A 26,443-nucleotide genomic window follows, 5' to 3' on the forward strand; every position below is an offset into this window, starting at 1 on the left:
AGGAGAGAGTGGGTGAGGAGGAGAGAGAGTGGGTGAGGGGAGGAGAGAGAGAGTGGGTGGGGGAGGAGAGAGAGAGCGGGAGGAGAGAGAGTGGGTGAGGAGGAGAGAGAGTGGGTGAGGGGAGGAGAGAGAGTGGGTGAGGAGGAGAGAGAGTGGGTGAGGGGAGGAGAGAGAGAGCGGGAGGAGAGAGCGGGAGGAGAGAGAGTGGGTGGGGGAGGGGAGGAGAGGGAGAGTGGCGTCGACGTATCTGGTAACCTTGGAGTGGGTGTCCAGAACCTGTTAGGAGATGTGGGTGTTTTCTATTCTTGCTGAAATGGATAGTGTTTGTAGCAGGGACGTTGTGTGGGAATGGTTGCTGGGGATTGATGGAGCTGTACAGCGTGCTCTGTTTTGCTCCCATCACCAGGAAGCTGGAGCAGCTGTGGAGAAGGTGGGCGGACACTTGCCAAGGGGTGGCCACTTAGAACAGTGCAGAGCACAAGCTGGCCCTTCAGCCCCCAATGTCTGTGCCAAACATGATGCCAGGACCATCTCTGCACATGACGCATATCCTCCAATCCCTGCACATCCATGTGCCTATCCACTCGTCCTCTTGCAGCTGAGGGGACAAGCACTGCTTTGTGTTTACTTCAGGAGAGCCTGTCTCGTTTGGGAGAGATATCAACGAATAGTTGGAAGAGATTTCAATTAATTGGTGGAAGGATTAACGTTGAGATGATGTGACCCACTTGTTGGTCGGTCTGTGGAACTCACTGCCCCACGTTTAGACAGCGGTTGCACCCAGTGCATGAAGGACATTGACGGCAGCACAGGAACAGGCCCTTCGGCCCAGAATGTCTGTGCCGAACATGATGCTAACACCATCTCTCATCTGCCTGCACAATCCATATCCCTCCATTCCCTGCATATCCATATGCCAATCCAAAAGTCTTTTAAAACCCACTAACGTACCTGCTTCTACCACCACCCCTGGCAGCACATTCAAGGCACTGATGTTGCCCTGCGCATCTCCTTTAAACTTTCACCCTCTCTGAAGCTGCCAGTGGTGTCCCCCTCATAAACACATCCCCAGTGGCCATAACATCATAGCCCCAAGCATCAGTCCAGGCTCAAGTTCATCTACTTTCTCCACGGGACCATGCATTGAAATAAACACACCATCAGCATCACCTTATTCCCTCACCTCTACCTGCCTGTCCTTCCTTTGAGACTTACTGGCCCTAACCCCTACCTTCCCATCTTCCAATTTCTGATCTTCTCTGGTTCCCACCCCTCCCTCTTTAGTTTAAACCGTCCCATGTCGCACTAGTGAATCTGCCTGCCCGTATACTGGTCCCCTCAAGTTCAGGTGCAACCCATCCCTCTTGTACAGGTAATCTCTGCCCCAGAAGAGATCCCAATGGTCTATAAATCTGAATCCCTGCCCCCTGCACCGTCCTGAGCCACGCATTCATCTGTCCTACCTTCCTGTTCCTACTCTCACTGGTATTTCTCATAGCACTGTTGATGTTAAGCTGTAGGATCTCTGTATCTCCCGCCCAGTCTCAGCTCTGTTGATGTTAAGCTGTAGGATCTCTGTATCTCCTGCCCAGTCTCAGCTCTGTTGATGTTAAGCTGTAGGATCTCTGTATCTCCTGCCCAGTCTCAGCTCTGTTGATGTTAAGCTGTAGGATCTCTGTATCTCCTGCCCAGTCTCAGCTCTGTTGATGTTAAGCTGTAGGATCTCTGTATCTCCTGCCCAGTCTCAGCTCTGTTGCCACGCAGCTGTTTGAGATCATTTGAGGTTCTGTTATGTCATGTCCCAAACCACAGACAGCGTCTGATTTTTTTCCTGAAGGAAACTCCCACGGGAAGAGGAGGAGGAGGAGGAGGCAGGGGAGTCCTACAGCGGACCCAGATCCTCAGCGGGTCACGACCACTCAAAACCATTCCCACACTACGGATCGGAGCTGGAAATCAGTAAGTGTGTGGGGCAGTGTTTCACACCCATTAACTAACTGTCCAGGGCGAGTTGCTGACCAGTGGTTTGCCACTAATGTTCAGTTTAGTTTATTGTCACGTGTACTGAGGTACAGTGAAAAGCTTTTGTTGCGTGCTAACCAGTCAGCGGAATAACAATACATGATTACAATCGAGTCATTCAAGGTCAAGGTAACGGCCAGTTTATTGTCACATGTACCAGTGAAATATGAGTTACCATACAGCCCAACTAAGTGAAAAGCAACAAGACACACAACCACATAAAAGTTAACATAAACACCCGCCACAGTGGATTCCACATTCCTCACTGTGATGGAAGGCAATAAAGTTCAAACTTCTTCCTCTTGTTCTCCTGCAGTCGGGGCAGTCGAACCATCCAGAGTCGCGGCGATCAAAGCCCCTGCAGCCGGTGATCAAAGCCCCCACAGTCGTGGCGATCAAAGCCCCACAGTCAGGACGATCAAAGCCCCACAGTCAGGACGATCAAAGCCCCACAGTCAGGACGATCAAAGCCCCTGCAGCCGGTGATCAAAGCCCCTGCAGTCGGTGCCACGGTGTACATGATAAGAGAATAACCTTGTGGAGCTCCTAAGCACAGGTCCATCTCTGCTCCCACTTTTACCCAGTGTCCTGGCGGGAGTGATCCCACACAACGGTACAGCACAGACATTGTGGGCCAAAGGACTTGCTGTACTGTTGCCAAAGTAAAGTAATCTTCTCTGCCAGCTCATGATCCATATCCCTCCATTCGGTCACCACTGCTCGTTAGATGCCCAGGAGTCAGGCTAAGTGGGTGCCTCCTGTTAGCTTTGTCCGTAGTTGCATTGAAGAGCTGAGTTGTATCTCGAGAGGCAGCATTACTGTTGAGCAGCCAGAGTTGCTGGTCGGAACAGTCTAGTGGCATGCTGATTGAGTTACCTGCCAGACATTCACACGAGGGATCAGCGGCCATTAATCCCAGCGCGCCACTGGAGATTTAACATGGATTCCATCAAACAGTGATGGGCAGATGGTGAGTTCTCCAGTGTGGCATCTTCACCTGTACTGACCGACACAGGAATAACAGGCCAACAGTCCACAGCAAAAGGGCACCAGCTGCCCTGGACAATATCAAATCACATCTTCTGTTTCTTCTCTCCATTGGAGGTTTGCAAGAATGATCCCAGGAATGAATGGCTTAACATATGATGTAAGGAAATAACTGCAGATGCTGGTACAAATCAAAGGTATTTATTCACAAAATGCTGGAGTAACTCAGCAGGTCAGGCAGCATCTCAGGAGAGAAGGAATGGGTGACGTTTCGGGTCGAGGCCCTTCTTCAGACTGATGTCAGGGGGGCGGGACAAAGGAAGGATATAGGTGGAGACAGGAAGATAGAGGGAGATCTGGGAAGGGGGAGGGGAAGAGAGGGACAGAGGAACCATCTAAAGTTGGAGGTCAATGTTCATACCCCTGGGCTACAAGCTGCCCAGACGAAATATGAGGTGCTATTCCTCCAATTTCCGGTGGGCCTCACTATGGCACTGGAGGAGGCCCATGACAGAAAGTTCAGACTGGGAATGGGAGGGGGAATTGAAGTGCTCAGCCACCGGGAGATCAGTTTGGCCAACGCGGACCGAGCGCAGGTGTTGAGCAAAGCGATCGCCGAGCCTGCGTTTGGTTTCGCCGATGTAAAGAAGTTGACATCTAGAGCAGCGGATGTAATAGATGAGGTTGGAGGAGGTGCAGGTGAACCTCTGTCTCACCTGGAAAGACTGTTTGAGTCCTTGGATGGAGTTGAGGAGGGAGGTAAATGGACAGGTGTTGCATCTCCTGCGGTTGCAGGGAAAAGTGCCCGGGGATGGGGTGGTTTGGGTAGGAAGGGACGAGTGGACCAGGGAGTTACGGAGGGAACGGTCTCTGCGGAACGCAGAAAGGGGAGGGGATGGGAAGATATGGCCAGTGGTGGGGTCCCGTTGTAGGTGACGGAAATGTTGGCGGATGATTTGTTGGATCCGCTGGCTGGTGGGGTGGAAGGTGAGAACGAGGGGGATCCTGTCCTTGTTACGAGTGGGGGGAGGGGGAGCAAGAGCGGAGCTGCGGGATGTAGAAGAGACCCTAGTAAGAACGTCATCTATAATGGAAGAGGGGAAGCCCCGTTTCCTGAAGAATGAGGACATCTCTGATGCCCTCGTGTGAAACACCTCATCCCGGGCGCAGATGCGGCATAGACGGAGGAATTGGGAGTAGGGGATAGACTTTTTGCAGGAGACTGGGTGGGAAGAAGTGGAGTCCAGATAGCTGTGCGAGTCAGTGGGTTTATAGTAGAACTATGCTGTAAGCTTAACATATGATGAGCATTTCAAGGCACTAGGCCTGTACTTGCTGAAGTTTAGAAGGATGAGTGGGGACCTCATTGAAACTTACCAAATAGTGAAAGGCCTGAATGGAGAGGATGTTTCCACTGGTGGGAGAGTCTAGGACCAGAGGTCATAACCTCACAATACCTGAAGGAAGGAGATGAGGAATTTCTTTAGTCAGAGGGTGGTGAATCTGTGGAATTCATTGCCACAGAAGGCTGTGGAGGCCAAGTCAATGGATATTTTTAAGGCATAGTGAGACAGATTCGGGTGTCAGGGACTCTGAGGAGAAGGCAGGACAATGGGTTTGAGAGGGAGAAATAGATCAGCCATGATTGAATGGCGGAGTAGACTTGATGGGCCAAATGGCCTAATTCTGTTGCTATCACTTATGACCTTATGAACTTTTAAGAATTTCCTGATCCAGCTCCAGCAAACAAAGTTTCTCCTGAGCTAGAAATGACTCGGCCCCAACTCCAGGCCGTTTCATTCACTGGCTTTGTGATGGTGGAGAGCTAGTGTAGTTTAATATTGTTCTGTGTACTGAGGTACAGGGAAAAGCTTTTGTTGCGTGCAACCCAGTCAACATAAAGACTATGCATGATCACAATCCAACTGTCCACAGTGTACAGACACAGGATAATGGGTATATCATTTTGTGCAAGATGAAGTTTAGCTTAGATTAAAGATAGATGAATTAAAGATAGTTCATGGTCTCCAATGAGGTAGATGGGAGATCCGGATCACTTTAGCTGGTCAATTGGCAGCCAGAAAGAAATGGTCCCTGAATCTGGAGGTATGTGTTTTCAAACTTCTGTACCTCTTGCCTGATGGGAGAAGGGAGAAGAGGGAGTGACTGGGGTTAGATTCATCCTTGATAACGCTGGTGGCCTTGCCGAGACAGCATCTGTAGATGGAGTCCATGGAAGGGAGTTTGGTTTGCATGATCGTCTGGCCTATGTCCACAGCTCTCTGCAATTTCTTGCGGTTTTGGATGGACCTGTTCCTAAACTATGCTGTAAGCATGCAGGTACAGCAGGCAGTGAAGAAAGCTAAAGGCATGTTGGCCATCATAGCAAGAGTATTCGAGTACAGGAGCAAGGAGGTCCTACTGCAGTTGTACAGGGCACAGGTAAGACCGCACCTGGAGTTTTGTGTGCAATTTTCGTCTCCTAATTTGAAGAAGGACATTATTGCTATTGAGGGAGTGCAGCATAGGTTCACCAGGTTAATTCCTGGGATGGCGGGACTGACATATGATGAAAGAATGTAGGAAAATAACTGCAGATGCTGGCACAAATGCTGGTCTCTGCTGACGCTGGTCTCTGCTGATGTTGGTCTCTGCTGATGTTGGTCTCTGCTGATGTTGGTCTCTGCTGATGCTGGTCTCTGCTGATGTTGGTCTCTCTCTGCTGATGCTGGTCTCTGCTGATGTTGGTCTCTGCTGATGCTGGTCTCATGCTGGTCTCTGCTGATGTTGGTCTCTGCTGATGTTGGTCTCTGCTGATGCTGGTCTCTGCTGATGTTGGTCTCTGCTGATGCTGGTCTCATGCTGGTCTCTGCTGATGTTGGTCTCTGCTGATGCTGGTCTCTGCTGATGTTGGTCTCTCTCTGCTGATGTTGGTCTCTGCTGATGTTGGTCTCTGCTGATGCTGGTCTCTGCTGATGCTGGTCTCTGCTGATGCTGGTCTCTGCTGATGCTGGTCTCTGCTGATGTTGGTCTCTGCTGATGGTGGTCTCTGCTGATGGTGGTCTCTGCTGATGCTGGTCTCTGCTGTGCTGGTCTCTGCTGATGTTGGTCTCTGCTGATGTTGGTCTCTGCTGATGTTGGTCTCTGCTGATGTTGGTCTCTGCTGATGTTGGTTTCTGCTGATGTTGGTCTCTGCTGATGCTGGTCTCTGCTGATGTTGGTCTCTCTCTGCTGATGTTGGTCTCTGCTGATGTTGGTCTCTGCTGATGCTGGTCTCTGCTGATGCTGGTCTCTGCTGATGCTGGTCTCTGCTGATGCTGGTCTCTGCTGATGTTGGTCTCTGCTGATGGTGGTCTCTGCTGATGGTGGTCTCTGCTGATGCTGGTCTCTGCTGTGCTGGTCTCTGCTGATGTTGGTCTCTGCTGATGTTGGTCTCTGCTGATGTTGGTCTCTGCTGATGTTGGTCTCTGCTGATGTTGGTTTCTGCTGATGTTGGTCTCTGCTGATGCTGGTCTCTGCTGATGTTGGTCTCTGCTGATGTTGGTCTCTGCTGATGCTGGTCTCTGCTGATGTTGGTCTCTCTCTGCTGATGCTGGTCTCTGCTGATGTTGGTCTCTCTCTGCTGATGCTGGTCTCTGCTGATGCTGCCTGACCCGCTGAGTTACTCCAGCATTTTGTGATACCTATGATGAAAGAATGGGTCGACTGGGCTTGTATTCACTGGAATTTAGAAGGATGAGAAGGGATCTTAGAGAAATATATAAAATTAAGGGATTGGACAAGCTAGATGCAGGAAAAATGTTGCCAATGTTGAAGGAGTCCAGAATCAGGAGTCACAGTTTAAGAATAATGGCAGGCCATTTAGGACTGAGATGAGGAAACACTTTTTCACCCAGAGTTGTGAATCTGTGGAATTTTCTGCCACAGAAGGTAGTGGAGGCCAATTCACTGGATGCATTCAAGAGAGAATTAGATATAGCTCTAAGGGCTAACGGAATCAAGGGATATGGGGAAAAAGCAGGAACGGGGTACTGATTTTGGATAATCAGCCATGATCATATTGAATGGCTGTGCTGGCATGAAGGGCCGAATGGCCTACTCCTGCACCTATTTTCTATGTTTCCATGTTTCTATGTTTTTATGTATTCCGATAAAATGCTTTCTATGGATCATCTGTAGAAGTTGTGAGGGTTGTTGTCGATGTGCCAATCTTCCTAGACCTTCTAAGGGAGTAGTGTTAGTGTGCCTTCTTGGCCATTGCTTCATTGTGGCTGGTCCAGGACAAATTGCTGGTGATATTTATACCTTGGAACTTAAAGCTTTTGAGCAACTCTACTTTGGTGCCATCAATGTACCAGTGTGTGTACTGCTTCACTTCCTGAAGTTGATCACTATCTCCTTTGTTCTGCTGACATTGAGGGAGAAGTTGTTGTTTTTGGCACCAGGTTACAAAGTTCTCAATCTCCTTCCTATATTCCACCTCATCATTATTTTAGATTTGTCCAACTATGGTGGTGTCGCCTACGGACATGTAAATTGAGGTGCATTGGGATTTGGCTGCAGTCATGAGTGTACAAGGAGGGTGTGGAGGCCAAGTCAATGGATATTTTTAAGGCAGAGGTAGACAGATTCTTGATCAGTATGGGTGTCAGAGGGTAATAGTGAGAATGCAGGGGAATGGGGGAAAGATAGATCAGCCATGATTGAATGGCAGAGTTGACTTCATGGGCTGAAGGGACAAATTCTGCTGCTTATGAATTCATGAACATATGAGTAAAGAAGCACACATCCTTGCGTGGCCCCAGTCATGAAGATTATTATAGAGGATGATTTGTCACCTATCCTCATTAATTGTGGGCTGCTGGTCAGGAAGTCTAGGGTCCAGTTGCAGAGGGGAGTGTTGACTCCAAGTTCCACGAGTTTGGAAATGAGCTTGGTTGGGATAATGGTATTGAAAGCAAAGCAGTAATCTATGAACAGGAGTCCAACATAGGTGTCTTTCTTATCCAGGTGTTGGGCCAGGGCGATGACATTGTGTGTTGTGGCAGTCGGCAAACTACAGTTGAACAACTTTGTTTGGTAGACTGGATTTAATGTTTGAAGGTTCAAAGGTTAGTTTAGTGTCACATGTACCAATTAAGTTACAGTGAAACTCGAATTACCATACAACCATACTAAAAAAAGCAACATGACATACAACTACGTAAAAGTGAATAAAAACATCCACAAGAGCGGATTCCTCATATTCCTCAATTCCTCCAGCCTCTTGAACAACTTCATGATGGTGGATGTCAAGGCCACTGGACTGTAGTTGTCGATCTTGCCTTTTTTGGGACCTGGATGATGGTGGTCTTCTTGAAGCAGGTGGGTGCCTCAGAACGGAGTAGGGAGAGATGAAAGATGTCCGTGAACACTCCGGCTAGCTGGTCCACTCAGTCATGGTGCTGGTTAACTGTGACGTGCCGTCTGATTGCACACCATGCCTGGGCCCTTGTGCTCTGCAGATAGTGGCGATGGGGGCCTCACAAAGGCTTGCCTGTGTTCAGCTGACACACAGCACGCACTGACGTACCTCACGCCTGGACTTGGAAATAGGTCAACGGTCAGAAGCCTGAGAGTGAGAATCGGGGTTATTACCAGCTGTAATCAGTCCTCTCTCTCGGCTGTTTATATTCATGAGATCAGTTGAGTATGGTGTGTTCAGCTTTACTGATGATGTAAAGAGAGGTGGGACGGTGAACTGTTAGAGGATGCAGGGACACAGAGGGAGAAATTCAGGCTGAGTTACTGGGCAAGGAGATGGCCAGTGTGGGCAACTGTGAGAAGATTGTTGTGAAGCATGAAGACCCAGAGGGATGTTTAAACAGCATGCTGGTATTGAGACACTGAAAGCGAAGCAGTGAGAGTGAATTTGAGGATCTGGGCTACAAGACCAAGCAAGGGTGTTTCTGGCTGGTTGCAGCTGTAACTCTGAGGGTGGGTTGGAGATGGCCAGTCCATTTTCGACGACAACATTGCCGTGGTGTCTGGTGAATGTGCTGAAGAGGCTGTGTGAGTTCTGTCTTCAGAAGCAGGGAATATTTTTCTGATTTTGACAGTTTCAAGCTGTGTGATTTCTTTACTCCAAATATCATTGAGACATTATTGAGATGTTAATCATTCCTCATTTATTTTTAACGGATATTCATGTTCATAAAGTTCTCGGAGTAGAATTAGGCCATTCGGCCCATCAAGTCTACACCATTCAATCATGGCCGATTTATCTTTCCCTCTCAACCCCATCTCCTGACTTCTCTGCATAACCTCTGACACCCGTACTAATCATATTTAACTGGTTGTTTGTAATCTTAATGCCTAGACCTGCAGAATAAAGCAGTAGAGAGACTAAACCAGTAGAAAAGTGACTGCTATTAGGTTGAAAGATTCAAACTGTGACACGACTTTTAATCAAATATTTTGTCACTAACACAGAGAGGCCCTCTTCACTTCAACATCTAACCCAGAAAGCAAAGAAAGAGATTAAAAAGAAGTTAGCCCCAGGAAAGAGAAAGGACGAGATTAAGAAACTCTTGAAGTTCAGGAATGAAGAGCCAACCTCTTCAGTGCCGAGAGAGCACCAGGCAATGGGGGGAGGCAGGCAGCAGCTCCCACACTCAGACAGAGCCTTGCATTGGTACAAGAACCACCTCCAGCTGCAGCTTGCCATCATGGAGGACCAAAGGAGAAACAATAAGTTATTGGAAGAACTCCTTGAAATGCACTGCGATATTAAAATCTTCATCCAGAAAATCAACTCCTCACTCTGGGACTTAGAAGCAAGCCATTATTGCCAGAGACATTGTGTGGCAGAATATCGCTACATTTGATGTCAACACCTGAGGCTCACTTCCAGCCCACCCTGCCCCAAGATCTGCACAGCCAGAGCCACTGATGAATGATCCCACCATTCCCTCCACCCCCTGTGGCCGTTCCCATTACTGCAGTCCCGTTACAGTTCATCCACACCCGGTGCCATCTCCACCCTGATACCATCTATACCCTGGTACCATCCCACACCCAGGTGCCATCTACACCCTGATACCATCTACACCCTGGTGCCATCCCACACCCTGATACCATCTACACCCTGGTACCATCTACACGCTGGTACCATCCCACACCCTGGTGCCATCTCCACCCTGATACCATCTACACCCTGGTGCCATCCCACATCCTGGTACCATCTACACGCTGGTACCATCTACACGCTGGTACCATCCCACATCCTGATACCATCTACACGCTGGTACCATCCCGTACCCTGATGCCATCCCACACCCTGGTACCATCTACACGCTGGTACCATCTACACGCTGGTACCATCCCACATCCTGGTACCATCTACACGCTGGTACCATCCCGTACCCTGATGCCATCCCACACCCTGATGCCATCTACACGCTGGTACCATCTACATGCTGGTACCATCCCACATCCTGGTACCATCTACACGCTGGTACCATCCCACACCCTGGTACCATCTACACGTTGGTAACATCTACACCCTGGTGCCATCCAAGATGCTGGTACCATCTACACACTGGTACCATCTACACGCTGGTGCCATCCAAGATGCTGGTACCATCCCACATCCTGATACCAACCCACATTCCAGGCCCTGATGCCATCCCACACCCTGGTTCCACAACTTGAACTCATCCCACACCTTGGTACAATCCCACGCCCTGGTACCATCCCGCACATTAATACCATCTACAACTGGGTGCCAGTCCCTGGTGACCCACCAGCCTGGGGTCTGCTCCACCATCAATGCTCACAGCCCCTGAGGGCTCTGCCTGAGGACGTAGCACTGAATTCTCCAATCTTGCTGTAGTGTTGGGACTTTGAATGATTAGTGTATAAAGCGAAACCTCCCACACTCCCCCTGCACTGACACTCGCTGTGACTCCCCAAGGCTGTGCTGTCTGTTGTCCGCCTTTACTGACCCTCGAGCCCAGACCCTGCTGGGAGGGCTGCCCACACAGCAGACAATCCCAAGCCCAGAAAATATGGCCCTTCCTTTCAGTGACGAATCATGGTAATAAAGTTCACATAACACCTTGTAATGACGTGTTGTGTTTCATTGGGAACAAATAGAGAAGGAAGACCATAGAGCAACCCTGTCAGATCTCATCACTTCCAGCTGTCTGCCCGCCAAAGCCTTCAACCTTATCGTTCCCCAGCCCCGCACGGCCCGGTTTTATCTCCTCCCCCAAATCCCCAAACACAACCACTCTGGCAGACCCATTGTTTCTGCTTGTTCATGTCCCACTGAATTAATTTCCACATACCTCAATTCCATCCTATCACCCTAGGTCCAATCCCTCCCGCCCTATGTCCAAGACACCTCACACGCCCTTCCTCTCTTCAATGACTTCCATTTTCCAGGCCCCCACTCTGTCATCTTTACTATGGACGTCCAGTCACTCTACACCATCTCCTCACCAAGAAGTCCTTGAAGTCCTCCGTTTCTTCCTCAACCGCAGAAACAGCCAATTTCCCTCTACCAACACTTTTCTCCGTCTAGCAGAGTTGGTCCTTACCCGTAACAACTTCTCCTTCAACTCCTCCTACTTCCTCCAAATCCAAGGTGTAGCCATGGGCATTCGCATGGGGCCCAGCAGTGCCTGCCTCTTCATAGGGTACGTCGAACAATCACGTTCCAGGCGTACACCGGCCCTATCCCCGAACTCCACCTCCGTAACATTCAACTGAGTGGTGGGACCTGGTCAGCAGCACCTTGACACCATCAGAGTGCTCCTTCCCTCCTCGCCCAGCGCTCCTTGTCCAGGTCCCTGTTTATTAAGCCTGATGCCCCATTCCTCCTGAGGTACCAGCAGAAGTTAGAAACAGCGTCAGGGTCACTCAGTGAACTTAGAGTGACCGTTTCAAATGTAAAGGGAGCTGGAGATAGATTTATTCCACCCCACATGATCTGCAGGCGTCTGGTTGGCCGGATGGTTGTCTGCAGTGTGAGAAGGCCAGAGTGACGCAAGTACTTGAGCAAGGAAGTAACGGAGACTGGGGGAGGATGGAGATGGACTGCAGCTCACAGCCTGGCTGTGACAGGGAGAGTCCAGCAGAACAATCTTTTTGAGTTAAACCTGTCCCGGACACTGCACTGGGTCCCCAGTGATCCCACTGCATTGGGAAATGATGGCGTCGTTAATGTAATCATCTATCCCTTTTAGCCTGCACTGACAATGATGTCAACCTAAACTAACCCTATCTGTCTGCACATATCACTCCATTGCTTGACAGTTCATGTGCCTGTTTAAAAGCCTCTTTAACGTATCTTCCCCCACCACCACCCCTAGCAGTGAAATCCAGGTACCCACCGTCTCACAAAAACTTGCTCGCATGTCTTCTTTAAACTTAGTTCTCAGCTTAGTCGGAAGAAGGGTCCTGACCCGAAACATCAGTCATTTCATCTTTCCAGAGATGCTGCCTGTCCTGCTGAGTTATTCCTGCTTTTTGTGTCTATCTTCGGTTTAAACCAGCACCTGCAGTTCCTTCTTACACTCTTCTCAGCTTAAAGCCCTGGGAAAAAGGTTCTGACTGTCTCCCCTATCTATGCCGCTCATAATTTTAGTTCTACAAGGTCTCTCCGATGTTCCAGTTAGAAACAATCCACGTTTGTCCAAGCTCTCCTTATAGGTAACACCCTCTAATCCAGGCAGCGTTAGGGTTAGGTAGTTTGCAACCCAGCGGTATGAACATTTTAAGGAACTTTCACCCTTCCTCCCCCATAGTTGTTGAACCTGTTCCTGAGCTCTCCATCTTTGTATCCCTCTTGAGTTCACACCTTCCTGAGCCAACAATGGGCCCACTAGGGGACAACCCTGCCTGAGGTTATTCCTGGCTGACCCTGATTAGTCCTGGTCTTTTCGCACCTCTAGCTCTTCACCTCACTTTCATCCCCCCATCCCCTACTTTCAATCTGAAGAAGGGTTCTGACCCGAGACGTCACCCATCCTTTTTCTCCAGAGATGCTGCCTGACCTGCAGAGTTACTCCAGCGTTTTGTGTCTATTTGTAGCATTCCTCTCCAAAGCAACCACATTTTTCATGTAATGGGGTGACCAGAAATTACACGCAATACTCCAAATGTGGCCTGACTAAAATGTTATAAAGCTGCAGCATGACTTCCTGACTCTTGTACTCAATGCCTTGACTGATGAAGGCCATGCTTTCTTTACCACTTCCATTTCTTTACCACTTTATCTACCTGTGCTGCCACTCTCAGGGAGCTAAGGACTTGGAGGCCAAGATTCTTCTGCACATCTCAAGGGGCCTGCCATTCCTCTGGCGTTTGACCTTACACAGACTGTGGAGGTCAAGTCAATATATATTTTTACGGCAGAGATAGATTCTTGATTCGTACAGGGGTTATGGGGAGAAGGCAGAAGAATGGGGTTAGGAGGGAGAGATAGATCAGCCATGGTTGAATGGCGTAGACTTGATGGGCCTAATGGCCTAATTCTGCTCCTATCACTTATGAACTTATGATCTTATAAGTTCATGACCTCCATCTGCCATTTTTCCAACCACATTATCAACTGATCGTTATTCTGCAGTATCCTTTGATATTCTTCCCCACTGGCCAGAACATAGACAAAAGAATATGGAGTTACAAGATGCTGAGCAGGTAGATGCGGCCAGCTGGCCAGGTGGGGAATGATCTCCAGTTCCAGAGAGAAAAACGAAAGTTGACAGCTTCTGCCCTGGTCACCCAGCCCCACCTGTCAGTTCACAAGTTCTAGGAGCAGAATTAGGCCATTTGGCCCACCAAGCCTACTACACCATTCAATCATGGCTGATTTAATTTTCCTTCTCAACCCCATTCTCCTGCCTTCTCCCCATAACCCCCGACACCCGTACTAATCGAGAATCAGTCAATCTGTGCTTTAAAAATACCCATTGACGGCCTCTACACCGTCTGTGGCAATGAATTTCACAGATTCACCACCGCTTGGTTATGGTGAGGTGCCTTCCCTGTCCCTCCTAGCCCACCTGCAGGTTCACTGGCATCTTTAGTCCCTTTCCCTGTTCCGACAAAGGCTCTTTGACCTGAATCGTTAACTCTTTTTATTTTCCCTGATCTAAGTATCTGTTCTTATTTTAGATTCTCAGCATAGAGTCAGACAGCGTGGAAAGAGGCCATTTGGCCCAACATGTCCCATCTTCCACCTGCCTGCGTGTGGCCCGTATCCCTCTAAACCTGTCCTCTCCATGTATCTGTCTAAATGTTTCTTAAACGTTGTGATAGTCACTGCCAGAACTACCTCCTCGTTCCACATGCTCACCACCCCACCACATGCCCACCACCACCCTCGTTCCACATGCTCACCACCCCACCACATGCCCACCACCCCACCACATGCCCACCACCCCACCACATGCCCACCACCACCCTCATTCCACATGCCCACCACCACCCTCGTTCCACATGCTCACCACCCCACCACATGCCCACCACCACCCTCGTTCCACATGCTCACCACCCCACCACATGCCCACCACCCCTCCACATGCCCACCACCCCACCACATGCCCACCACCCCTCCACATGCCCACCACCCCACCACATGCCCACCACCCCACCACATGCCCACCACCACCCTCGTTCCACATGCCCACCACCCCTCCACATGCCCATCACCCCTCCACATGCCCACCACCCCACCACATGCCCACCACCACCCTCGTTCCACATACTCACCACCCCACCACATGCCCACCACCCCTCCACATGCCCACCACCCCTCCACATGCCCACCACCCCACCACATGCCCACCACCACCCTCGTTCCACATGCTCACCACCCCACCACATGCCCACCACCACCCTCGTTCCACATACTCACCACCCCACCACATGCCCACCACCCCACCACATGCCCACCACCCCTCCACATGCCCACCACCCCACCACATGCCCACCACCACCCTCGTTCCACATGCCCACCACCCTTTGTGTGAAAAGATTACCCCTCGGATATCTGTTGAATCTGCTGTTGTTATCAATTTGTTGGGTGCCGACAGACAGTGTAGTATTTGGACTGTGTTCTCCAGAGTTGGGGTCTTATCCAGAACTTGCAAGGCATGAGAAGCTAGCTGCAGAGCAGGTCGCGAACTTGGGCATCTAGGCTCAACACGGTGTCAAAATCAGAGACAGGTTGTCAGGGACTGGGATGAGAGGAAATCCCGCCATTGGGTGAATGTTTAGAACTGTCTGTCCCAGAGGGCTGGAGACTGAGTCTTTGCGTTTGATAGTTTCTGGGCGCAAGGAGAGCCAAGGGGAACCAGTGATGGAGAGTGATGCTGAGCAGAGGACCAGGCTTGATCTTCATCAATGCACAGGAGGTTCAAAGGGTCAGAAGATCAACTTGTCAGGAATAATTAGTGACGGGTGGGCAAGTGTCCTTTGTCTGGACATCTGTTGCATGATCTGGTCTCCTGTGGAAAAAGTGAGAACTCTTTTGGTCTTAGGAGAGGTTTTCAGAAGTCTGAGCTCCACGTCTGCAATACTGTTCCATGCAGCATCTTCTGACCTGTGTCCCTCAGGCCTTTCAGTATCTTGGTGTCCAAGATCTTGCCCCATCTGTCTTTTGGAATCATGGAGATGTACTGAATGAACCAGGCCCTTCAGCCCAGCTCATCCATGCCAACCACGATGCCCCATCTAAGCTAGTCCCACTTGCCCATGTTTAGCCCATATCCTTCTAAACCTTTCCTATCCGTATACAAGTCCACCACTCATTTTCCAGAAACTAGTTGTCCAGCACCTCCGTTAATCTGGACAGAATTACGAGAGCGCACTTCAAATTCCCCTCCTGGAAGTCCCCCCGAAAACGTGGCACCTAGGCCAGGTGAGGTGAGGCGGCTGATCTTGACCTCATTGGGACACTCCATGCAATATGGCCGGTTGGATTTGCACCCTGTGGCCAGCCCAGCTGGAGCCAGCAGATTCGTTCCCATAGCCAACTTTCGAGGCCAACCTTGTGGGCTGGTGTCTCTGCCCCTCGGCGGCTTAGGCGGAACATTCCAGTACAGTTGCACTCTTTTCAGAGGCCATGACCTCTGTTGGTCTAGCAAACGGATAATCCAGCAAGGCTCTGGACCTGTAGCTGTCCGAGTGTCCTCTAAATGCTGTTTTAGTACCTGTACTCTGAGTGAAACAATTGCCTAGAGGGTTCGACCAAATCATCCTCCTCTCTCCTGAAACATATGTCTTGTTGTTTGGGATTCCCCTACCCTGGGTAAAAGACTCCGTGCATTCCACCTTACCCATTCCCCTCATGATTTTATACACCTCCATAAGATCACCCAGAAAGTCTTCCTTCAACTCTACAAGGCAGTGATGCGACCAGACCAGAGACTCTGTGCACATTCAATCCCCTGTCTAAGGAATCATATATTATCATTGGCGGCAGTTCAGGGAAAGTTAGAACAAAGAACAGTACAGCAGAGGAACAGATCCTTTGGCCCACCATGTCTGCACAGGACATGATCCCAAGTTAAACTAATCTCCATCTGTACATGATCCATCTCCCTCCATTACTGCATATCCATGTGTCTGTCTAAAAGGTTCGTAAATGCCACCATCATATCCACCACCACCCCTAGCAGCACGTTGCATGTATTCATCACACCCTCTGTAACAGAAAACCCAGCCTGCACACATCCTTTAAACTTTGTCCCTCTCACCAAAAAGTTACACCCTCTCATTTTAATATTTCTATCCTGGGAGAAAGATTCTGACTGTCTACCCTATCTGTGCCTCCCATAATGTTATAAACTTCACAGCTCCCGAAGCTCCAGAATAAACAATCCAAGTTTGTCCAACCTGTCCTTATAGCTAATGCACTCTAATCCAGGCAGCATTGTGATAAAATAGCATCTGCACCCTCTCCAAAGCCTCCACATCATTCCTGTAATGGGAGGACCAGAACTGCACAGAATTCCCCAAATGTGTCCTGTAAAGCTGCAACATGACTTCCTGACACTTACACACAATGCCCTGACCAGTGGATACAGTCTGTCAGATTATTCTGCATTTGGATGGGTTTTCTTGTGAGGAAGTATTTGACAGGAAGGATGTTCCCCTCAAGTAAGGGTCTCAGACCAACATTAGCCAAGTCGAGTTTATTGTCATGTGTACAATGTGCTGAGGTACAGGTACAATGAAAATCTCCTTGCAACAGCACAAAGACTCAGACAACACTCAAAATGCTAATTATACATTGATTATGCATTATTCCAGATAAATTACACCTAAATTCTGCAAGACAGAAAGCAGAAAGGAACAAAATATCTTTGCAAAAAAATAAGGACAATAGTGCAAAACACAATGAAAACAATAAATGTGTGAGAAGGAACTGCAGATGCTGGTTTACACCGAAGAAAGACACAAAATGCTGGAGTAACTCAACGGGTGTGGCAGCATCTCTGGAGAGAAGGAGTGGGTGATGTTTCAGGTCGAGACCCTTCTTCAGATTCTCTTCAGAACTTTACATGCCAAATCTCTTTAAACTGAATAATGTGAGGTGTTAACGTGCCTTCTCCATGATTCCATCCATGGGCACAAGACATGACATGTCCAGGAAGTTGTAGCTGCCACCTCTCTCCACTGCAGATTCACCTGTAAAATTGGCACTTGATTTCCCCAATTTCCCTGAGCAGATTGTCTCAAAAGAGGACTGAGATGAGGAGTAATTTCTTCTCTCAGATTTTCATTGGGTGGGGGATGGAAAAGGTAAAATGGAGACAGAAGGTGAACTATGGGAGTGGGGAGGTAACATGGCGTGAGTTAGCTGCAACGAGAAATATCAATGGTTATACTGTGTGGTAGTGGCTGGGCTCAGGGGAACATGAACAGTTGTTATAGAGTGGAAATAGGCCCACACCGGCCAACATGTCCTATCTATCTACCTCTTTGGTGACCCTCGGACTATTCTTGATTGGACTTTGCTGCTTTTACCTTTCACTAAACGTTATTCCCTTATCATGTATTATCAGTATCTACATACTGTAAATGGCTCGATTGTAATCATGTAATGTCTTTCCACTGACTGGTTAGCTCGCAACAAAAGCTTCTCACTCTACATCGGTTCATGTGACAATAAACTAGACTGAACTGATCTACACTAGCTCCACCTACCTGCATTTGGCACAAAATCTCTCTAAACCTATCCTAGCCATGTATCTGTTTAAATGTTTCTTAAATGTTGTGATAGTCCCTGCCTCAACTACCTCCTCTGGCAGCTCGTTCCATACACCCACCACCCACTGCATGAAAGAGTTAGCTCTCAAGTTCTTTTTAAATCTTTCCCCCCTCACCTTATACCTATGTCCTCTGGTTCTTGATTATCTTACTCTAGGCAATGTGATGTAATGTGTAAGAAGTGTTCAGTTTCAGTTACACTTTAATTCTCCTTCCCATTCCCACACAGACCTTTCTGTCCTCGCCCGGTCTCTTCCATTGTCAGACAGGATAAACGCAAATTGGAGAAACAGCATCTCATATTTACCTTGGGTAGCTTACAGCCCAGTGGTATGAATATTGATTTCTCTACCTTCAAGTAACCCCGGCATTCCCTCTCTCTCTATCCCTCCCCCACCCTAGTCGCACCACCTTCTCGTTCTCACCTAGCAAACAGTTAACTGTTTCCTTTATCACCATTACTCTTTTGCATATCTTTCATTCATTTGTTCTATATTTCTCTACATCACCGTCTATATCTTTTGTTTTCCTTTCCCCCAACTCTGAAGAAGGATCTCGGCCCAAAACGTCACCTATTCCTTCTCTCCAGGGATGCTGCCTGACCCGCTGAGTTACTCCAGCACTTTGTGTCTATCTTCGGTGTAAACCAGCACCTGCAGTTTCTTCCCACACCATAGAAACACACTGATGGGTGGCATCACAGCTTGGTTTGGGAACAACTCTGCCCAAGACCATGAGAAACTGCAGACAGCTTCTTTCCAGCTGTTATCAGGCAACTGAATCATCCTACCACAACCAGAGAGCAGTGCTGAACTACTAACTACCTCTTTGGTGACCCTCGGACTATCCTTGATTGAACTTTGTGGCTTTACCTTGCACTAAATGTTCTTCCCCCATACAGTCTGAAGAAGGGTCTCGACCCAAAACGTTACCCATTCCTTCTCTCCAGAGATGCTGCTTGTCTTGCTGAGTTACTCTAACATTTTGTGTCTACCTTCATTTGTAATCATGTCTTGTCTTTCTGCTGACTGGTTAGCACGCAACAAAAGCTTTTCACTGTACACGTGATAATAAACTGAACTGAATATAGTGTAGTCCATCACACAGACCAGACTTCCCACCACGGATTCTATCTATACGATGCCTCGGGAAAAACAGCCAACATGATCAAAGAAGTCCCTCCCCGGTCATTCCTTCTTCTCCCTGCTCCCATCTGGAGAAAGTACAGAAGCTTGAAAGTGTGCACCACCAGATTCAGGAACAGCTTCCTCCCCTCTGTTATTGTGCTTCTAAACAGTCCTCCCATAAGCTGCAGTTCTCACCGATTCACCTCCACCCCAATGAGGACACTGGACTTTAGTTTAGTTTAGTTTAGCGATACAGCATGAAATCAGGCCCTTTGGCCCACCGGGTCTGCACCGACCAGTGATCCCCGCACACTAACACTATCCTGCACACTAGGGACAATTTATAATTCTTACTTAAACCAATTAACCTACTCTTTGGAGTGTGAGAGGAAATCGGAGCACCCGGAGAAAACCCACGTGGTCACGGGGCGAACGTACAAACACCGTACAGACAGCACCTGTGGTCAGGATCAAGCCCTGGTCTCTGCCGCTGTAAGGCCCGCTGCACCCCCTACCGCTCTTTGTTGAAAGAACTGATGACCTACAATGTGATACAATGCTTAGAACAATATTCTGCACTTTGTATCTTCCCCTTTACTCTATCGATTGTACTTTAATTTGAACATTGTATTTAAGTATTTAAGTATACCTATGATATACCTGCCATACAATACGTACATGTACTCTGGACTGAACTCTGAAAATGGCGTCAAAGCCTCGCATGTGGAATCAGGAGACTATTTATGTACAATTTGCTAATCTGGGATCTGTTTGGGTCTGGCAATATTCTACTGGACTGCTTGTAAGAAACAAATGTCACTGTGCATTTGCACTTCATGCGTGTCACCTTCAATGCATCATTGATCTCCAATCTGTTTGGATAACACACAAAAAAAGCCTTTCACTGTACTTCAGTACATGTGCCAATAATGAACCAGAATAAACCTAAACATTGTTGTTGGAATCTGATAGGTACAGGTTATTATTACACCAGATAGTCTGATGATCCAATAGATCTCGGAGTCTAGGCCCCCAAGTAGCAACACAAGTAGCTCGAGAGGTAAAGAAGGTGTATCTATCGTATGCTTACCTCCATCAGTCGTCTGTTGTATAAGTCAAGAAGTAATATTACAGTTGTGTAAAACTATGGTTAGATCTTAAGAACATAAGTGATAGGAGCAGAATTAGGCCAATCAGCCCATCAAGTCTACTCTGCCATTCAATCATGGCTGATCTATCTCTCCCTCCTAACCCAATTCTCCTGCCTTCTCCCCATAACCTCTGCCACCCATACTAATCAAGAATCTATCTATCTCTGCCTTAAATCTATCCACTGACTTTGCCTTCTGTGGCAAAGAAATCCACAGATTAACCATCCTCTGACTAAAGAAGTTTCTCTTTATCTCCTTCCTAAAAGAACGTCCTTTAATTTTGAGGCTATGACCTCTAGTCCTGGATTCTCCCACTAGTGGAAACATCCACTCTATCCACTATTCTGTACGTTTCAATGAGGTCCCCCCCCCCCCCCCCCTCATTTTTCTAAAGTCCAGTGAGTACAGGCCCAGTGCCGACAAACGTTGCATTTGGAGCATTTGCATTAGGCCACATTTGGAGTATTATGTGCAGTTCCAGTCGCCCCATTACATCAAGGATGTGGAGCTATGGAGAGGGTGCAGAAGAGTTTTTCACAATGTTACCTGATATTCGCTACAAGGAAAGGTCAGACAAACTTTTCTCTGGAGCGTCGGAGGCTGAGGGGCAAATATTAGTTCAGAAGATTACGAGAAACCTAGGATAGACAGTGGGAACCTTTTTCCCAGGTTGCCAACCTCAGATACTAGAGGGCATTGCTTTAAGGTAAGCAATGGAAGTCTAAAGGAGATGTGCAGGGCAACGTTTTACGCAGAAGATACCTGGAATGCACTGCCAGGGGTGAGGATGGTACTGACAGGGCTGGTAATGGAGGTACTGTCAGGGGTGGGGATGGAGGTACTGTCAGGGTGGGGATGGTACTGTCAGGGGTGGGGATGGAGGTACTGTCAGGGTGGGGATGGTACTGTCAGGGTGGGGATGGTACTGTCGGGTGGGGGTGGTACTGTCAGGGTGGGGATGGAGGTACTGTCAGGGGTGGGGATGGAGGTACTGTCAGGGTGGGGGTGGAGGTACTGTCAGGGTGGGGGTGGTACTGTCAGGTGGGGATGGAGGTGCTGTCAGGTGGGGGTAATAGTGTCAGGGGTGGGGGTGGTACTGTCAGGGTGGGGATGGAGGGTACTGTCAGGGTGGGGATGGAGGTACTGTCAGGTGGGGATGGAGGTGCTGTCAGGTGGGGTTATAGTGTCAGGGGTGGGGGTGGTACTGTCAGGGTGGGGATGGAGGTGCTGTCAGGGTGAGGGTGATACTGTGAGGGTGGGGATGGTACTGTCAGGGGTGGGGATGGAGGTACTGTCAGGGGTGGGGATGGAGGTACTGTCAGGGTGGGGGTGATACTGTCAGGGTGGGGATGGTACTGTCAGGGGTGGGGGTGATACTGTCAGGGTGGGGATGGTACTGTCAGGGTGAGGGTGATACTGTCAGGGTGGGGATGGTACTGTCAGGGTGGGGATGGAGGTACTGTCAGGGTGGGGGTAATACTGTCAGGGTGGGGATGGTACTGTCAGGGTGGGGATGGTACTGTCAGGGTGGGGGTAATACTGTCAGGGTGGGGATGGTACTGTCAGGGTGGGGATGGTACTGTCAGGGTGGGGATGGTACTGTCAGGGTGGGGATGGTACTGTCAGGGTGGGGATGGAGGGTACTATCAGGGGTAGGGATGGAGGGTACTGTCAGGGTGGGGATGGAGGCAGATCTGACAGCATCGTTGATCCTGACCTGCTTTCACAAGACTCAGAAGCTGTGTGGAAACATCTCACCAACTGCAGGGGACAGACAGACAGCAGCACGTTTAGACATTGGAGGCCAAGATCAAACTTCACAGTAGAGTCAGATCTTGGAGAATCAGTGTACTCCAATGAAATGTGTAGGAAGGAACTGCAGATGCAAGTTTAAACCAAAGTTAGACACAAAAAGCTGGAGTAACTTCCTGGGCCGGGCAGCATCTCTGGAGAAAAGGAATAGGTGCCGTTTGGTGTCAAGACCCTTCTTCAGATTGAGGGGAAAGGGAAACAAGTGATACAGTATAGACGGTGATGTGGAGAGATATAGAACCACTGTTTATATCTCTCGTTTCCCTTCCTCCAGCATTTTGAGTATATCTACTCCAAAGAATTGCTACTTTCTTTATTAAATGCTCTTTGTGGTGACAATGTTACTCCTTGAACATGGATTCACTTTGCAATGTGTGCTTGCACCAAACATTGTCCCCCGTAGATACACTCCACACTGAGACCATTGAGTCAGCGAGTGTAGTGTTTGCACCATTACTGGTGGTTCTTTGCCTTCACTAGTTTATGGAGGAGTGTTAGGGAGTGCCATCTCTCAAGGACAAGATCTTAATAACTGTGTTTCTTCCAGGCACTGAATCAGAAGCATCCTCCTCTGACCCACATCCTTCAGCTTCCAAACACGCCTCAGTCATCCAGAACCCCAAGAGGCCCACTCCATGCAGGCTTCAGAGATCCAGGCCTGTTAGAGGCCCTTACACAGGTAAAGTGTACGAGCTCTGAGTGGATTAAATGGTGAAGAGCCTGGTTAAAGTCCATGGGAAGCTCCAGTTTCCATTCACTGAGGGGCCAGAAGCAGGAGGATGAGAGATTGGAGGGGAGGAGAGGAGTCATGCTCTAACCCAGAGATAGTGGGATCTGGAACTGGTCGCGAGGGGGGGGGGGGGGGGGCACAGAAATGCTCCCACATGTGCAGGAGGGGGCAGGATCTGCTGGTGTGGGCCAGGGCTGGAATTGAGACCTGGATGGAGATCCCTCGAGACAGGCACAGACACTGGGCACAGGGCCGTCCGTCCATGCTGTATCTGATCTATGGTTCCATGATTCTAGTTCTGTTGCAGATTAAAGAATAAGTTTTACAAAAATATTAATTGAGCATATTTAACACAAGGGGGTGGGATGGTGCACAGCAGTAGAGTTGCTGCCTTACAGCGCTAGAGACCCGGGTTTGATCCTGACGACAGGTGCTGTCTGTACTGAGTTTGTACGTTCTCCCCATGACCTGCGTGGGCTTTCTCAGGTTTCCTCCCACATTCCAATAACGTACAGGTTTGTGGGTTAATTGGCCTCTGTAAATTGTCCCTAGTGTGTAGAATAGAACTGGTCTATGAGGTGATCGCTGGTCGGCATGGACTCGGTGGGCCAAAGGGCCTGTTTCCACATGGTATCTCTAAATGCTAAAAACTAAAACTAATAATAAAACGTATCCTTGTTAATGTTGCCTGGTTGTCCCGGCTTCTCCAATGTCCATCATGGTCCTGTTAGCAGGGTGAGTATCAGCGGTCATCTCAGCCTCAGCCTCTGACCCAGCCACCAGGGGAAGGTCACACCCTAGGTCCCAGTGCCACTGGTACACCCAGCTAGGGGCAGCACGGTGGCGCAGTGGTCGGGTTGCTGCCTTACAGCACTAGAGACCCGGGTTCGATCCTGACTACGGGTGCTGTCTGTAACGGAGTTTGTATGTTCTTTCCCCGTGACCGCATGGGTTTTTCTCTGGGATTTCTGGTTTCCGACCACACTTCAAAGACATACAAAGGTTTGTAAGTTAATTGGCTTGGTATAATTGTAAATTGTCCCTAGTGTGTAGGATAGTGTTAGTGTGTGGCACTAATTACCTCCCCTTTCCCCATCTCCCCTTTCCCCTGTCTCCCCTTTCCCTGTCTCCCCTTTCCCTGTCTCTCTCTATCTCCCCTTTCTCTATCTCTCCATTCCTGTTCTTTCTCTTCTCTATTTCTGCTTTCCCTTTTCTCCCCTTTCCCCGTCTCCCGTTTCCTCCTCTCTCCTTTCCCTATCTCTCCATTCTGTACCACCCCTTTCCTTCTCTCTATCTCCCCTTCCCTTCACTATCCCCTCCCCTCTCCTCCCCTCCTCACCACTATCATCCCATTAACTTGCACCCCCGTCCCCTCCCCATGTGAATCAGGCACTGGCCTATTTTGAATGATCTGGAGTTGTTGTTCACAGAATTCATTTTGTAAACTTAGCCTCTGGAGCCCTTGAATGAACACTTGGCATGTGAATAGTTTACACCTGGAGCTGATGTATATTTTCCCCCAGGCACTGACTATAGTTTGCTTGCACCATGGTATCGTGAGCATGGGCTTGGTTGGGAGCCGTGTCCATCCTGTGGAGCATCCCCTGCACAGAGGGCTGGTGAGTCTGATCTTCCAGGACAAGCCAAGAGGCCCTACACTATGGGAAATGTCTGCCAGTTACAGAAAACTCGCAGAGCAGTAATGGTGGGAGAGGAGAGGAGAGGAGTAACTGTGGCTGCCCTACTTACCCGACTCAAATCCCCATCTTCACTTACTCCGTGTCTTAGAATCATGCAGCATGGAAACAGGCTCTTCAGCCCAACATGCCCATGCTAACCCAGATGCCCCATCTACACTCGTCCCACCTGCCCGTGTTAGGTTAATCTCCCTCTAAACCTTTCCTATCCATGTACCTGTCCAAATATATTTTAAATGTTGTTATTGTTCCTGCCTCAACGTTCTCGCGCAGTTTATTCCGTATACCCACCATCCTCTAAGTGAAAAAGTTCACCTCAAATTCCTACTAAATCTTTCCCCAGTCACCTTAAACTTGTGTCCTCTGATTCTTGACCCCCCTACTCTGGGTAAAAGACTGTGCATTTACCCTATCTATTCTCCTCGTGATTTTATACACCTCCACAAGATCAGCCCTCATCCTTCTGCGCTCCAGCGAATAAAGTTCTAGCCTGCTCAACCACTGAGGGTTGTTCAGGCCCTCAACCACTGACAACATCATTGTAAATCTTTGCTGTACTCTTTCCAGCTTAACAATAGCCTTCCTATAGCAGGATGACTAAAACTGAGCACAATACTCCAAAAGTGGCCTCACCTATGTCTTGTGCAACTGTAACCTCTATACACAATACCTTGACTGTGGAAGGCCAATGTACAGAAAGCCTTTTTGACCACCCTACCTAACTGTGATAGCACTCTCAAGAAACTGTGTACCTGGACTCTTAGATAGACCCAAAAGGCTGGAGTAACTCAGTGGGTCAGGCAGCATCTCTGGAGGAAAGGAATAGGTGATGTTTTGGGTCAAGACCCTTCTTACTAAATCCAGCCTTTTGTGTGTGTCTTCAGTTTAAACCAGCATCTGCAGTTCCCCCTGCACTACCTGAACTCTTAGATCCCTTTGCTCTTTAACACTCCCCAGGGCTCTGCCATTCACTGTGAAGGCTTTCTCCCACTGACACATCAGTCACTTGCCCTTCCAATTTCCTAAGAGTAAATGAAGTGTGCGCTCTCCCATGTAGGGCCCTCTACGTATTACATGGGGAAACTTTCCTGAACTCATTTGACAAATTCCACCTCACCTAAGCCCTTGGCACTATGACAGCCCCAGTCTATATTGCGAAAGTTAAAATCCCCTACTATGACAACCTTATTAGTCTTGCAGCTGCCCGCAATCTCCTGGCACATTTGCACTTCTAATTCCCGTTGACTATTTGGGGGCCTTATCACAAAATACTAGAGTAACTCAGCAGGTCAGGCAGCATTTTGGAGAGAAGGAATGGGTGACATTTCGGGCCGAGACCCTTCTTCAGGCTGATGTCAGGGGGGGGCGGGACAAAGAAAGGATATAGGTGGAGACAGGAAGACAGTGGGAGAACTGGGAAGGGGGAGGGGAAGAGAGGGATAGAGGACCTATCTAAAGTTAATATCATATCATATCATATACATACAGCCGGAAACAGACCTTTTTTCGGCCCACCAAGTCCGTGCCGCCCAGTGATCCCCGTACATTAACACTATCCTACACCCACTAGGGACAATTTTTACATTTACCCAGCCAATTAACCTACATACCTGTACGTCTTTGGAGTAATGGTCTCTGCGGAACGCAGAAAGG

General features: G+C 48.8%; 1 protein-coding gene across 1 annotated transcript in view; it reads left to right on the forward strand.

The window, feature by feature from the left end:
* LOC144608254 (microtubule organization protein AKNA-like) overlaps window positions 1–26,443 on the forward strand; it is a 75,841-nt gene that overhangs the window by 26,699 nt on the left and 22,699 nt on the right. The window contains exons 11-13 of the mRNA XM_078425848.1: window positions 1,838–1,959; window positions 22,911–23,042; window positions 24,617–24,712. Coding sequence (XP_078281974.1) covers window positions 1,838–1,959; window positions 22,911–23,042; window positions 24,617–24,712 — 350 coding nt within the window. The remainder of the gene's footprint in view (window positions 1–1,837; window positions 1,960–22,910; window positions 23,043–24,616; window positions 24,713–26,443) is intronic.

Source organism: Rhinoraja longicauda, chromosome 31 (assembly GCF_053455715.1).
Source record: "Rhinoraja longicauda isolate Sanriku21f chromosome 31, sRhiLon1.1, whole genome shotgun sequence".
Classification (NCBI taxonomy): Eukaryota; Metazoa; Chordata; class Chondrichthyes; order Rajiformes; family Arhynchobatidae; genus Rhinoraja; species Rhinoraja longicauda.